This window comes from Pseudophryne corroboree, chromosome 9 (assembly GCF_028390025.1).
Source record: "Pseudophryne corroboree isolate aPseCor3 chromosome 9, aPseCor3.hap2, whole genome shotgun sequence".
Lineage (NCBI taxonomy): Eukaryota > Metazoa > Chordata > Amphibia > Anura > Myobatrachidae > Pseudophryne > Pseudophryne corroboree.
In genome coordinates, this window is record NC_086452.1 from 454,740,070 (window position 1) to 454,752,704 (window position 12,635).

A 12,635-nucleotide genomic window follows, 5' to 3' on the forward strand; every position below is an offset into this window, starting at 1 on the left:
CTCAGAAGTAGAGGCCACGGATCGTCCGTGACCATCTCTTGAAGTTCCGGGTACCAAGTCCTTCTTGGCCAATCCGGAGCCACTAGTCTTACTCCTCTTTGCCGTATAATCCTCAATACCTTTGGTATGAGAGGCAGAGGAGGAAACACATATACCGACTGGTACACCCAAGGTGTTACCAGCGCGTCCACAGCTATTGCCTGCGGATCTCTTGACCTGGCGCAATACCTGTCCAGTGTTTTGTTGAGGCGAGACGCCATCATGTCCACCATTGGTTTTACCCAACGGTTTAATAGCATGTGGAAAACTTCTGGATGAAGTCCCCACTCTCCCGGGTGAAGGTCGTGTCTGCTGAGGAAGTCTGCTTTCCAGTTGTCCACGCCCGGGATGAATACTGCTGACAGTGCTATCACGTGATTCTCCGCCCAGCGAAGGATCCTGGCAGCTTCTGCCATTGCCCTCCTGCTTCTTGTGCCGCCCTGTCTGTTTACATGGGCGACTGCCGTGATGTTGTCCGACTGGATCAACACCGGTCTTCCTTGAAGCAGAGGTTCCGCCTGGCTTAGAGCATTGTAGATTGCTCTTAGTTCCAGAATGCTTATGTGAAGAGACTTTTTCAGGCTCGACCACACTCCCTGGAAATTTCTTCCCTGTGTGACTGCTCCCCAGCCTCTCAGGCTGGCATCCGTGGTCACCAGGATCCAATCCTGCATGCCGAATCTGCGGCCCTCTAATAGATGAGCCTCCTGCAACCACCACAGAAGGGATACCCTTGTCCTCGGCGACAGGGTTATCCGCAGGTGCATCTGAAGATGCGACCCTGACCATTTGTCCAACAGATCCCTTTGCATGGAATCTGCCGAAAGGGATTGCTTCGTAAGAAGCTACCATTTTTTCCCAGGACTCTTGTGCATTGATGTACAGACACCTTTCCTGGTTTTAGGAGGTTCCTGACCAGGTCAGATAACTCCTTGGCTTTTTCTTCGGGAAGAAAAACCTTTTTCTGAACTGTGTCCAGAATCATCCCCAGGAACAGCAGACGAGTTGTCGGCATTAATTGGGATTTTGGAATATTCAGAATCCATCCGTGCTGCTTTAGCACCTCTTGAGATAGTGCTAAACCCATCTCTAGCTGTTCTCTGGACCTTGCCCTTATTAGGAGATCGTCCAAGTATGGGATAATTAATACGCCTTTTCTTCGAAGAAGAAATATTATCTCGGCCATTACCTTTGTAAAGACCCGAGGTGCCGTGGACAAACCAAACGGCAGCGTCTGAAACTGATAGTGACAGTTTTGTACAACGAACCTGAGGTACCCCTGGTGTGAGGGGTAATTGGAACGTGGAGATACGCATCCTTGATGTCCAAGGATACCATAAAGTCCCCTTCTTCCAGGTTCGCTATCACTGCTCTGAGTGACTCCATCTTGAACTTGAACTTCTTTATGTACAGGTTCAAGGACTTCAGATTTAGAATAGGCCTTACCGAGCCATCCGGCTTCGGTACCACAAAAAGAGTGGAATAATACCCCTTCCCTTGTTGTAGAAGAGGTACCTTGACTATCACCTGCTGAGAATACAGCTTGTGAATGGCTTCCAAAACCGTCTCCCTTTCTGAGGGGGACGTTGGTAAAGCAGACTTCAGGAAACGGCGAGGTGGCTCTGTCTCTAATTTCAACCTGTACCCCTGAGATATTATCTGCAGGATCCAGGGATTTACCTGCGAGTGAGCCCACTGCGCGCTGTAATTCTTGAGACGACCGCCTACCGCCCCCGAGTCCGCTTGCGAAGCCCCAGCGTCATGCTGAGGCTTTTGTAGAAGCCGGGGAGGGCTTCTGTTCCTGGGAAGGAGCTGCCTGTTGCTGTCTCTTCCCTCGTCCTCTGCCTCGTGGCAGATATGAATAGCCCTTTGCTCTCTTATTTTTAAAGGAACGAAAGGGCTGCGGTTGAAAGGTCGGTGCCTTTTTCTGTTGGGGAGTGACTTGAGGTAGAAAGGTGGATTTCCCGGCCGTAGCCGTGGCCACCAAATCCGATAGACCGACCCCAAATAACTCCTCTACGCATCGCCTGTCCACTGTCGTGTCCATAAAGCTCTTCTGGCCGAAATGGACATAGCACTTACCCGTGATGCCAGTGTGCAGATATCTCTCTGTGCATCACGCATATAAAGAAATGCATCCTTTATTTGTTCTAACGACAGTAAAATATTGTCCCTGTCCAGGGTATCAATATTTTCGATCAGGGACTCTGACCAAACTACCCCAGCACTGCACATCCAGGCAGTCGCAATAGCTGGTCGTAGTATAACACCTGCATGTGTGTATATACCTTTTTGGATATTTTCCATCCTCCTATCTGATGGATCTTTAAGTGCGGCCGTCTCAGGAGAGGGTAACGCCACTTGTTTTGATAAGCGTGTTAGCGCTTTGTCCACCCTAGGAGGTGTTTCCCAGCGCTCCCTAACCTCTGGCGGGAAAGGGTATAAAGCCAATAACTTCTTTGAAATTAGCAGTTTTTTATCGGGGCACCCCACGCTTCATCACACACGTCATTTAATTCTTCTGATTCGGTAAAAACTACTGGTAGTTTTTTCACACCCCACATAATACCCTGTTTAGTGGTACCTGTAGTATCAGCTAAATGTAACATCTCCTTTATTGCCAAAATCATATAACGTGTGGCCCTACTGGAAAATACGGTTGATTCGTCACCTTCACCACCGGAATCAGTGCCTGTGTCTGGGTCTGTGTCGACCGACTGAGGCAAGGGGCGTTTTACAGCCCCTGACGGTGTTTGAGGCGCCTGGACAGGCACTAATTGAGTGTCCGGCCGCCTCATGTCGGCAAACGACTGCTTAAGCGAGTTGACGCTATCCCGTAATTCCACAAATAAAGGCATCCATTCTGGTGTCGACCCCCTAGGAGGTGACATCCTCATATTTGGCAATTGCTCCGCCTCCACACCAATAACGTCCTCATACATGTCGACACACACGTACCGACACACAGCAGACACACAGGGAATGCTCTATACGAAGACAGGACCCACTAGCCCTTTGGGGAGACAGAGGGAGAGTCTGCCAGCACACACCAAAAAGCGCTATATATGACAGGGATAGCCTTATGATTAAGTGCTCCCTTATAGCTGCTTTTATATTAATATATTGCCATTTATTTTGCCCCCCCTCTCTGTTATACCCTGTTTCTGTAGTGCAGTGCAGGGGAGAGACCTGGGAGCCTTCCTGACCAGCGGAGCTGTGACAGAAAATGGCGCCGTGTGCTGAGGAGATAGGCCCCGCCCCTTTTTCGGCGGGCTCGTCTCCCGCTATTTAGTACATTTAGGCAGGGGTAAATATCTCCATATAGCCTCTGGGGCTATATGTGAGGTATTTTTAGCCTTTTTAAAGGTTTTCATTTGCCTCCCAGGGCGCCCCCCCCCCAGCGCCCTGCACCCTCAGTGACTGCCGTGTGAAGTGTGCTGAGAGGAAAATGGCGCACAGCTGCAGTGCTGTGCGCTACCTTAAGAAGACTGCAGGAGTCTTCAGCCGCCGATTCTGGACCTCTTCTTGCTTCAGCATCTGTGAGGGGGCCGGCGGCGTGGCTCCGGTGACCATCCAGGCTGTACCTGTGATCGTCCCTCTGGAGCTGATGTCCAGTAGCCAAGAAGCCAATCCATCCTGCACGCAGGTGAGTTCACTTCTTCTCCCCTCTGTCCCTCGTTGCAGTGATCCTGTTGCCAGCAGGAATCACTGTAAAATAAAAAACCTAAGCTAAACTCTCTAAGCAGCTCTTTATGAGAGCCACCTAGAATTGCACCCTTCTCGGCCGGGCACAAAAATCTAACTGGAGTCTGGAGGAGGGTCATGGGGGGAGGAGCCAGTACACACCACCTGACCTGTAAAAGCTTTACTTTTGTGCCCTGTCTCCTGCGGAGCCGCTATTCCCCATGGTCCTTTCAGGAACCCCAGCATCCACTTAGGACGATAGAGAAAATGTGGTTAGCCAGCAGTCACATCTGAGTATTGACCACCAAATGCTCTCTCAAAGACTGGCCACCTCTCGTAAAGATTGCCCTTGCCACAAATGACTTACCAGCCACAGGTGGGAATGTTCATAAGTCGCACAGCGGGACTGTACAGAAAGAACCGCTCCTTACCTACTCTACACAATCGGTCATTTAAACCACATAATGAATTGTTTTGCTATTTATTAACACTTTGTACAGATTGTGCGGATTTCAACTATGACAGCGATCGCAGTAAATGGCTCTTATAGCATTTTTTAAACAAACATTTTATTTGTGCCTTTCCCATTATGAATACACATTATTATTATTATTTATTGAATATAATGTGTAATGTTCCCGAAAACAAAAAAAAGAGAATGGAAAGGCTGGAGTGGTAAGAAGCCGCCGCGGTTAGCTGCAGAGGATGCTTGCAGACGTTCTTTAAAAACGTTGTTACATAGAAAAGGTTACAAGCCGTGCCGCTGAGTTTTTAAACAAGAGCAACAATTATATTCTTTATTCACGGGTCCGACAGCGCTATTAGTTCTCTTTTCACAAGTAAAAAAGAACTGGATGCAGATTGGTGCCTTTTATTAAGCATTAAAAAACGCAGGAAATGCTGTTGGAAGAACAAATGCGGACCTGACCTGTATTCTGCAAGAACGCTACACCTGCTTGTGTCATTGCCACGCTCTATGCGATAATCACCCACAAATCGCCGACTGGTTGCGCAGCTGGGGACGGACCTGTGACTTTCATTCGTTTCATTTTCTATCAGGTTTTTATAGGATTCTCATGAAATAATAATTAAAAAAAACAAAAAAACATTGTTGATGACCGGATCTTTATAGCGAGCTGTGTATGCGTGAAGGTCTGCACCCGCAACTTGGAGCAATACCAAGAGAAAGTCAAACTATGCACGATGAGCAGTGCTGAATTTCCCATTAGGCATGTGAGGCAGGTGCCTAGGGGCGGCACTTGTGGGGGGGGGGGGGGCGGCACTTGGATGCTTGGGTTGGTACTGTCAGCCGATATGTACCAGTAGCTGCAAAATATTTCCTTGTACTGTACCATATGCCATGTTGAATGGAGTGTAAATGGGTAGTACATGCACATACTGCCCCTGTAAGCTGTCCTGCTTAATAACTATGTACACATAATTAAAAATAAAAAAATGTCATAGCTTATTATTCTATTCATTTGGCTATCATCAAATAACTTATAGCATCTTATAAGTTATAAAATTAGGCGGGGGAGGGGGGCAGGGGGCGTGCACCATTACTGTCAAGCCTAGTGGCACCCCCATCCCTAAATCCCCCCTTGCCAGTGAGTGTACTGGGCAGAGTTAGGGTGCTTCTACAGCCCAATCGTGCTCATTTTTTTTTTTTAAACAAGTAATAATTCTTGACTACACAACAAACAAAACAAAAAGAACAACATACTAAACAGAACACTAAGGGGGGTATCCAATCAGCCCGATAGCGGCACTTATTGGGGATTGGTTTCGCCTGCCTCAGGCAGACAAAGCCAAATCCCAGATAAGTGACTATTTTTGCTGCAATAAGTGCCACGAAAATACATAAGTCCGTGGCATTTGAACAGCCACAAAACAAAGTTCTAAAAAGGTAACAGAAGAACAATATGAATGTTAAAAGACTATAAAGAAAAAATAAGATTTTACTTACCGATAAATCTATTTCTCGTAGTCCGTAGTGGATGCTGGGGACTCCGTCAGGACCATGGGGAATAGCGGCTCCGCAGGAGACAGGGCACAAAAGTAAAAGCTTTAGGATCAGGTGGTGTGCACTGGCTCCTCCCCCTATGACCCTCCTCCAAGCCTCAGTTAGGATACTGTGCCCGGACGAGCATACACAATAAGGAAGGATTTTGAATCCCGGGTAAGACTCCTACCAGCCACACCAATCACACTGTACAACCTGTGATCTGAACCCAGTTAACAGCATGATAACAGCGGAGCCTCTGAAAAGATGGCTCACAACAATAATAACCCGATTTTTGTACCAATAACTATGTACAAGTATTGCAGACAATCCGCACTTGGGATGGGCGCCCAGCATCCACTACGGACTACGAGAAATAGATTTATCGGTAAGTAAAATCTTATTTTCTCTAACGTCCTAGTGGATGCTGGGGACTCCGTCAGGACCATGGGGATTATACCAAAGCTCCCAAACGGGCGGGAGAGTGCGGATGACTCTGCAGCACCGAATGAGAGAACTCCAGGTCCTCTTTAGCCAGGGTATCAAATTTGTAGAATTTTACAAACGTGTTCTCCCCCCGACCACGTAGCTGCTCGGCAGAGTTGTAATGCCGAGACCCCTCGGGCAGCCGCCCAGGATGAGCCCACCTTCCTTGTGGAATGGGCATTTACATATTTTGGCCACAGAATGTGCAAGCTGAATTGTACTACACATCCAACTAGCAATCGTCTGCTTAGAAGCAAGAGCACCCAGTTTGTTGGGTGCATACAGGATAACAGCAAGTCAGTTTTCCTGACTCCAGCCGTCCTGGAAACCGATATTTTCAGGGCCCTGACAACATCTAGCAACTTGGAGTCCTCCAAGTCCCTAGTAGCCACAGGTACCACAATAAGCTGGTTCAGGTGAAACGCTGACACCACCTTAGGGAGAAACTGGGGACGAGTCCGCAGCTCTGCCCTGTCCGAATGGAAAATCAGATATGGGCTTTTATACGATAAAGCCGCCAATTCTGACACTCGCCTGGCCGAGGCCAGGGCCAACATCATGGTCACTTTCCATGTGAGATATTTCAAATCCACAGATTTGAGCGGTTTAAACCAATGTGATTTGAGGAATCCCAGCACTACGTTGAGATCCCACAGTGCCACTGGAGGCACAAAAGGGGGTTGTATATGCAGTACTCCCTTGACAAACTTCTGGACTTCAGGAACTGAAGCCAATTCTTTCTGGAAGAAAATCGACAGGGCCGAAATTTGAACCTTAATGGACCCCAATCTGAGGCCCATAGACACTCCTGTTTGCAGGAAATGCAGGAATCGACCGAGTTGAAATTTCTTCGTGGAGCCTTCCTGGCCTCACACCACGCAACATATTTTCGCCACATGTGGTGATAATGTTGTGCGGTCACGTCCTTCCTGGCTTTGACCAGGGTAGGAATGACCTCTTCCGGAATGCCTTTTTCCCTTAGGATCCGGCGTTCAACCGCCATGCCGTCAAACGCAGCCGCGGTAAGTCTTGGAACAGACATGGTACGTGCAGAAGCAAGTCCCTTCTTAGCGGCAGGGTTCATGAGTCCTCTGTGAGTATCTCTTGAAGTTCCGGGTACCAAGTCCTTCTTGGCCAATCCGGAGCCACGAGTATAGTTCTTACTCCTCTACGTCTTATAATTCTCAATACCTTGGGCATGAGAAGCAGAGGAGGAAACACATACACCGACTGGTACACCCACGGTGTTACCAGAACGTCCACAGCTATTGCCTGAAAGTCTCTTGACCTGGGGCAATACCTGTCCAGTTTTTTGTTCAGGCGGGACGCCATCATGTACACCTTTGGTCTTTCCCAACGGTTCACAATCATGTGGAAAACTTCCCGATGAAGTCCCCACTCTCCCGGGTGGAGGTCGTGCCTGCTGAGGAAGTCTGCTTCCCAGTTGTCCACTCCCGGAATGAACACTGCTGACAGTGCTATCACATGATTTTCCGCCCAGCGAAAAATCCTTGCAGTTTTTGCCATTGCCCTCCTGCTTCTTGTGCCGCCCTGTCTGTTTACGTGGGCGACTGCCGTGATGTTGTCCCACTGGATCAATACCGGCTGACCTTGAAGCAGAGGTCTTGCTAAGCTTAGAGCATTATAAATTGCCCTTAGGTCCAGTATATTTATGTGGAGAAAAGTCTCCAGACTTGATCACACTCCCTGGAAATTTTTTCCCTGTGTGACTGCTCCCCAGCCTCTCAGGCTGGCCTCCGTGGTCACCAGCATCCAATCCTGAATGCCGAATCTGCGGCCCTCTAGAACATGAGCACTCTGTAACCACCACAGGAGAGACACCCTTGTCCTTGGAGATAGGGTTATCCGCTGATGCATCTGAAGATGCGATCCGGACCATTTGTCCAGCAGATCCCACTGAAAAGTTCTTGCGTGGAATCTGCCGAATGGAATCGCTTCGTAATAAGCCACCATTTTTCCCAGGACTCTTGTGCAATGATGCACTGACACCTTTCCTGGTTTTAGGAGGTTCCTGACTAGCTCGGATAACTCCCTGGCTTTCTCCTCCGGGAGAAACACCTTTTTCTGGACTGTGTCCAGAATCATCCCTAGGAACAGCAGACGTGTCGTCGGAAACAACTGCGGTTTTGGAATATTTAGAATCCACCCGTGCTGTCGTAGAACTACTTGAGATAGTGCTACACCGACCTCCAACTGTTCTCTGGACCTTGCTCTTATCAGGAGGTCGTCCATTTTCTTCGAAGAAGAATCATCATTTCGGGCATTACCTTGGTAAAGACCCGGAGTGCCGTGGACAATCCAAACGGCAGCGTCTGAAACTGATAGTGACCGTTCTGTACCACGAACCTGAGATACCCTTGGTGAGAAGGGCAAATTGGGACATGGAGGTAAGCATCCCTGATGTCCCGGGACACCATATAGTCCCCTTCTTCCTGGTTCGCTATCACTGCTCTGAGTGACTCCATCTTGATTTGAACCTTTGTAAGTGTTCAAATATTTCAGATTTAGAATAGGTCTCACCGAGCCTTCTGGTTTCAGTACCACAATATAGTGTGGAATAATACCCCTTTCCTTGTTGTAGGAGGGGTACTTTGATTATCACCTGCTGGGAATACAGCTTGTGAATTGTTTCCAATACTGGCTCCCTGTCGGAGGGAGACGTTGGTAAAGCAGACTTCAGGAACCTGCGAGGGGAAACGTCTCGACTTTCCAATCTGTACCCCTGGGATACTACTTGTAGGATCCAGGGGTCCTGTACGGCTCCAGCGTCATGCTGAGAACTTGGCAGAAGCGGTGGAAGGCTTCTGTTCCTGGGAATGGGCTGCCTGCTGCAGTCTTCTTCCCTTTCCTCTATCCCTGGGCAGATATGCTTATGGGGACGAAAGGACTGAGGCTGAAAAGACGGTGTCTTTTTCTGCATAGATGTGACTTAGGGTAAAAACGGTGGATTTCCCAGCAGTTGCCGTGGCCACCAGGTCCGATGGACCGACCCCAAATAACTCCTCCCCTTTATACGGCAATACATCTTTGTGCCGTTTGGAATCTGCATCACCTGACCACTGTCGTGTCCATAAACATCTTTTGGCAGATATGGACATCGCACTTACTCTTGATGCCAGAGTGCAAATATCCCTCTGTGCATCTCGCATATATAGAAATGCATTCTTTAAATGCTCTATAGTAAATAAAATACTGTCCCTGTCAAGGGTATCAATATTTTCAGTCAGGGAATCCGACCAAGCCACCCCCGCGCTGCACATCCAGGCTGAGGCGATCGCTGGTCGCAGTATAACACCAGTATGTGTGTATATACTTTTTAGGATATTTTCCAACCTCCTATCAGCTGGTTCCTTGAGGGCGGCCGTATCTGGAGACGGTACCGCCACTTGTTTTGATAAGCGTGTGAGCGCCTTATCCACCCTAAGGGGTGTTTCCCAACGCGCCCTAACTTCTGGCGGGAAAGGGTATACCGCCAATAATTTTCTATCGGGGGAACCCCGCGCCTCATCACACACTTCATTTAATTTATCTGATTCAGGAAAAACTATAGGTAGTTTTTCCACACCCCACATAATACCCTTTTTTGTGGTACTTGTAGTATCAGAAATATGTAACACCTCCTTCATTGCCCTTAACAAGTAACGTGTGGCCCTAAAGGAAAATACGTTTGTTTCTTCACCGTCGACACTGGAGTCCGTGTCCGTGTCGACCGACTGAGGTAAAATGGGCATTATAACGTCCCTGACGGTGTTTTAGACGCCTGGACAGATACTAATATGTTTGCCGGCCGTCTCATGTCGTCAACCGACTTGCAGCATGTTGACATTATCACGTAATTCCTTAAATAAGCCATCTATTCCGGTGTCGACTCCCTAGAGAGTGACATCACCATTACAGGCAATTTGCTCCGCCTCCCAACATCGTCCTCATACATGTCGACACACACGTACCGACACACAGCACACACACAGGGAATGCTCTGATAGAGGACAGGACCCACTAGCCCTTTGGGGAGACAGAGGGAGAGTTTGCCAGCACACACCAAAAACGCTATAATTATACAGGGACAACCTTTATATAAGTGCTTTTCCCTTATAGCATTTTAATATATGTAGTCATATCGCCAAATCAGTGCCCCCCCTCTCTGTTTTAACCCTGTTTCTGTAGTGCAGTGCAGGGGAGAGCCTGGGAGCCTTCCCACCAGCATTTCTGTGAGGGAAAATGGCGCTGTGTGCTGAGGAGAATAGGCCCCGCCCCCTTTTCAGCGGGCTTCTTCTCCCGTTTTTCTGAGACCTGGCAGGGGTTAAATACATCCATATAGCCCCCAGGGGCTATATGTGATGTATTTTTAGCCAGAATAAGGTACTATCATTGCTGCCCAGGGCGCCCCCCCCAGCACCCTGCACCCTCAGTGACCGCTGTTATGAAGTGTGCTGACAACAATGGCGCACAGCTGCAGTGCTGTGCGCTACCTTATGAAGACTGAAAAGTCTTCTGCCGCCGGTTTCTGGACCTCTTCATTTTTCGGCATCTGCAAGGGGGTCGGCGGCGCGGCTCCGGGACGAACCCCAGGGTGAGACCTGTGTTCCGACTCCCTCTGGAGCTAATGGTGTCCAGTAGCCTAAGAAGCCAATCCATCCTGCACGCAGGTGAGTTCACTTCTCTCCCCTAAGTCCCTCGATGCAGTGAGCCTGTTGCCAGCAGGACTCACTGAAAATAAAAAACCTAACAAAACTTTTACTCTAAGCAGCTCTTTAGGAGAGCCACCTAGATTGCACCCTTCTCGGCCGGGCACAAAAATCTAACTGAGGCTTGGAGGAGGGTCATAGGGGGAGGAGCCAGTGCACACCACCTGATCCTAAAGCTTTTACTTTTGTGCCCTGTCTCCTGCGGAGCCGCTATTCCCCATGGTCCTGACGGAGTCCCCAGCATCCACTAGGACGTTAGAGAAAAGAATTGTGTTCAGATTTACTACAAGGTTTTATATGCTGCTTATTGCTTTCTGTAATGCAGCGTTTCCCAAACTCTGCCACTGCAGTCCAGGTTTTAAGGATACCCATGTTTGAGTCCAGATGGTTTAATCAAATTGACTGAAATACTAATTAAGTCACCTGTGGTCAAGCACGGATATCCTTAAAACTTGAACCGTAATGGTGGAGTTTGGGAATCTCTGCTGTAGTGGTTTTATGTTCATCAATATCAGTGTCTATTCCTATTAGCTATTGGTTCATGAAGAGCCTTTGTAAGACTTTTATGCCTGGGTTCTGTGATACTCTCCTCCACGCTGCGGTTCAGGCACTTACCTTCTTCTCAATGCTGGCCAGCTGCTCCTTATGGAAAGCATCTAGGTTCTTAAGCTCTTCCTCCTTTCGTTTGAGTTCCTTGGCCTAAGAGAAGAGACATATGATTGTAAAAGGTCAAGACGATTTAACAGGCAACGTACAGGGTGACTGACACTTGTATATTTATCTTATGTGTTACAGTAGATGTTGCGTGACAGCCGGGGGTGTGGTATGTTACATAGAATAGACTTAGGTCGACAGTGTCTAGGTCGACCACTATTGGTCGACAGTAAGTAGGTCGACATGGTTTATAGGTCGGCATGGACTCTAAGTCGACTGAAAAAAGGTCGACGTGAGTTTTTTTCTTTTTTTGGGTGTCGTTTTCTTCGTACAGTGACCGGGAACCCCAATTAGTGCACCGTGTCCCCCCGCATGGCTCGATTCGCTTCGCCATGCTTCGGGCAAGGTGCCTCAGGTTATTGTTCCCAATTGTAGTCCACGTAGATAGTGAAGTATGAAAAAGTAAAAAAAAAATAAAAAAGTGGAAAACTCATGTCGACCTTTTGTCACGTCGACCTAGAACATGTCGACCTAGAGTCCCTGTCACTCTAGAAACCATGTTGACCTACTTACTGTCGAAAAATAGTGGTCGACCTAGACAGTGTTGACCTACATCTTGTCGACCTAGAGACCGGATCCTGACAGCCGGTATGCCAGTGCATGTGCCTTTCTCTATCCTGCCAGAAGCCCGGACCTCATTGTGTGTGATGATTTTCTGTGGGGCATACTAAAGGAACAGTGGGGCAGATGTATTAACCTGGAGAAGGCATAAGGAAGTGATAAACCGGTGATATGTGCAAAGTGATAAAGGCACCAGCCAATCAGCTCCGATATGTAAATTAACAGTTAGGATCTGATTGGCTGGTGTCTTTATCACCTTGCACATATCACTGGTTTATCACTTCCTTATGCCTTCTCCAGGTTATTACATCTGCCCCAGTGTTTCAACCCGGTCCGACATATCCGTGATGATCCGGATAACCTGAGGGTTACTCAGATGTCCGATGTTCACGCAGCAGATACGACGCTGCGCCTCCGTACACAGCAGCGGATCACGCAGG

At 48.3% G+C, this 12,635-nt stretch overlaps 1 protein-coding gene across 2 annotated transcripts in view; it reads right to left on the reverse strand.

Moving 5' to 3' along the window:
• Positions 1-12,635, reverse strand: part of CHCHD6 (coiled-coil-helix-coiled-coil-helix domain containing 6) — a 507,702-nt gene that overhangs the window by 288,101 nt on the left and 206,966 nt on the right. For both annotated transcript variants that reach the window (XM_063941215.1, XM_063941214.1), the window contains one exon: positions 11,536-11,619. In XM_063941215.1, the coding sequence (XP_063797285.1) occupies positions 11,536-11,619 (84 nt within the window). The remainder of the gene's footprint in view (positions 1-11,535; positions 11,620-12,635) is intronic.